The sequence below is a fragment of the Engraulis encrasicolus genome, chromosome 23 (genome assembly GCF_034702125.1).
Source record: "Engraulis encrasicolus isolate BLACKSEA-1 chromosome 23, IST_EnEncr_1.0, whole genome shotgun sequence".
NCBI classification, from domain to species: Eukaryota; Metazoa; Chordata; class Actinopteri; order Clupeiformes; family Engraulidae; genus Engraulis; species Engraulis encrasicolus.
In genome coordinates this window covers 36,601,206-36,603,705 of record NC_085879.1, presented here as the reverse complement: position 1 = coordinate 36,603,705, position 2,500 = coordinate 36,601,206, and the positions used below count along the sequence as shown (strand labels likewise).

General features: G+C 46.8%; 1 protein-coding gene across 1 annotated transcript in view; it reads left to right on the top strand.

Annotated features, from left to right (window-relative positions):
• The window catches only part of mybpc3 (myosin binding protein C3), a 122,930-nt gene that overhangs the window by 108,430 nt on the left and 12,000 nt on the right, over positions 1 to 2,500 (top strand). Inside the window, exons 25-26 of the mRNA XM_063189564.1 lie at positions 1,920 to 2,008; positions 2,498 to 2,500. The exon at positions 2,498 to 2,500 is cut by the window's right edge and continues 193 nt beyond it. Coding sequence (XP_063045634.1) covers positions 1,920 to 2,008; positions 2,498 to 2,500 — 92 coding nt within the window. The remainder of the gene's footprint in view (positions 1 to 1,919; positions 2,009 to 2,497) is intronic.

Here is a 2,500-nt window from a genome sequence, read left to right as displayed (position 1 = left end):
CTCTCTCTCTCTCTCTCTCTCTCTCTCCCCCTCTCGCTCCCTCTCCTTCTGGCACGGTGACAGTAGGAGCGCTGCCATGCCAAGATCCTGGAGCTGCTCTGGCCCCCTGTTAGTGTTATGAATGAGAGGGCACATTTTAGCAGATTACATGACACTGCACTACACGTACATGCATGGGCGAGGGGTGTGTGTGTGTGTGGTGCGTGCGTGCGTGTGTGTGGTGTGCGTGCATGTGTGTGTGTGTGTGGTGTGTGAGCGTTCGTGTATATGAAACCGCATTACAGGGGGGAAAGGGCATTTGATGCGGCTCTGACTGCACAGATTACAGTAAAAGTCTTTGAAGTATGAAATCATTGGAGGCGTACAGTGCATACGACGTGCAGCTTGGGGTACTGTGTGTGTGTGTGTGTGTGTGTGTGTGTGTGTGTGTGTGTGTGTGTGTGTGTGTGTGTGTGTGTGTGTGTGTGTGTGTGTGTGTGTGTGTGTGTGTGTGTGTGTGTTAATGTGTGCGTGCGCGCAGTAAATATTGCAGTGTAAACACAACACTTATATGCCAATTTTCCACTGCCGGTTTTCTGGTAGGCCTACAGCTCCACACAGCGCAACTCGGCCACCACTTTTTGCTTTTCGATTGGGCACAACACAGCTCATCCGAAGACCGAAAAATGATGACCAAGTTGCACTGTGTTGAGCTATAGGCCTTCCAGAAAACCGGCAGTGGATGAAATAAACCAATAAACTAAACTAAACTAAACAATAGAGTCAAATTGAACCCTTTTGTAGTTGGTAGCCCAAGGGGTCTTGTGATGAAGCGGTCTGCACACTGTGTATTAACTCCAAAAATACTTTATTTCATTTTAACATACGGCAACGTTTCGCTTCCTCAGGCAATGAGAACAATGGTCTGAGTTGACTTATATCACATGACCTACAGGTAGGCTACCTGGCAGAAAGGTGAGCGCACCCTAAGGTGACAAGTGGCATAGCATGCGCCTTGACACGCTGGCATACAAATTCAAGACCAGTGATCACAACCGGTGGTCAGAAGAAAACAAAAAAAAACCCAGAAAAACAAAACAGATAAAAAAGATAAAAAACACACTGCAAAGACAATCAGTCATAATAGTCTGCACAATCATGAATAAGGATTTTTTGTGTGCAGACACATTACATGCATCAATATATCATAGCCTAATCATAGTAAGGGCTTCAAGTCAAATTCCATATTGAGACCTTTGAACCCAAGGGGTTTTACCATTATCCTTAAGGGCCGTACACACACGTTGCTTCTATTTGCTAGCTTGTCGCTTGCTTGCCTACTCGCCTCTGTTTAATGGAACGTTCGCTGAAAGTTCCCGCGGCTTTAACTGCCAATGAACAGGCGAGAAGTACCGAACTCTGCCTTCCAATTGGTTACTCGCTTACTCGCCTCGCTCGAAGATAAAATATTTTCAACTCAGGATCCGCCCACATCGCATCGCTTGTACAGTACTCGCCTACTCAGGGGCGCTGCCAGAAATGCTGGGCCCCATGAAAGATTCGAATTTTGGGCCACCTTAAGGGCCCCTCTCATTGCTTGGGCCCCCTTAAGGGCCCCTCTCAGTGCTTGGGCCCTTAGAATCTGTACCACTTTCCCCCCCTCTAGCGGCCCCTATGCGCCTACTCGCCTGCTAGTCTCGCTGGAACACATTGACATTCTATTGAGTTCCTTCGCTGAGCGAGTAACTAGCAGCGACGTGTGTGTACGGCCCTTAACTCCCGTCCTCCGTTGGGCGTGTGGCCTTGTGCTTGTGGTAAGACCTTATTGTCAACAGAAGTTAAATTCAGTATCTCGCAAAAAAGCATATATCTTGATAACAAGCATCAGATAAGTGTAATGTAATGTAATGCAATGTAATGCTGGTTGTTGGTTCTTGCAGAGCGCCCCAAGATCTGGATCCCCCGGCACCTGAAGCAGACACTGGTCAAGAAGGTCGGGGAGACCATCAACCTGGTCATCCCCTTCCAGGTCAGTCATGTATTTATACCATATAAGCAAAAATGAAGGAAAGGGGGCGCAGTGGCTCAATGAGCTAAAACAAAATACCATTATGGCGGTTAGATTCCGACCCGAGGTCCCTTGCCGATCCTTCCCCCTCTCTCCCCCCACTCAGTCATTTACTGTCTTTACTGTAATCTCTGATTAATAAAAGGTGAATACCCCCCTCCCATTGCTGCCCAAAAAAAGAGAGAAGACCCTTGGTCCAGGCACTTATGAAAAGTCAAAGCAATCTTCAATATATGGGCCACTACATTAAAAATCGCATGAACGTGCCCAAATGTGCACTACTTGCCATTTTGGCTGGTGAAAAACGTAAAATTAGAACCCTGCACCCAAGTGTAATATAATGTAATAATGACAATAATGTGATGTGTAATGATGTGTCCAGAGCATATCGAGCCTGTGCATGAATCCAGCCACGTGTAAAGTAATGTAATGATGTGATGATGTGTCCAGGGC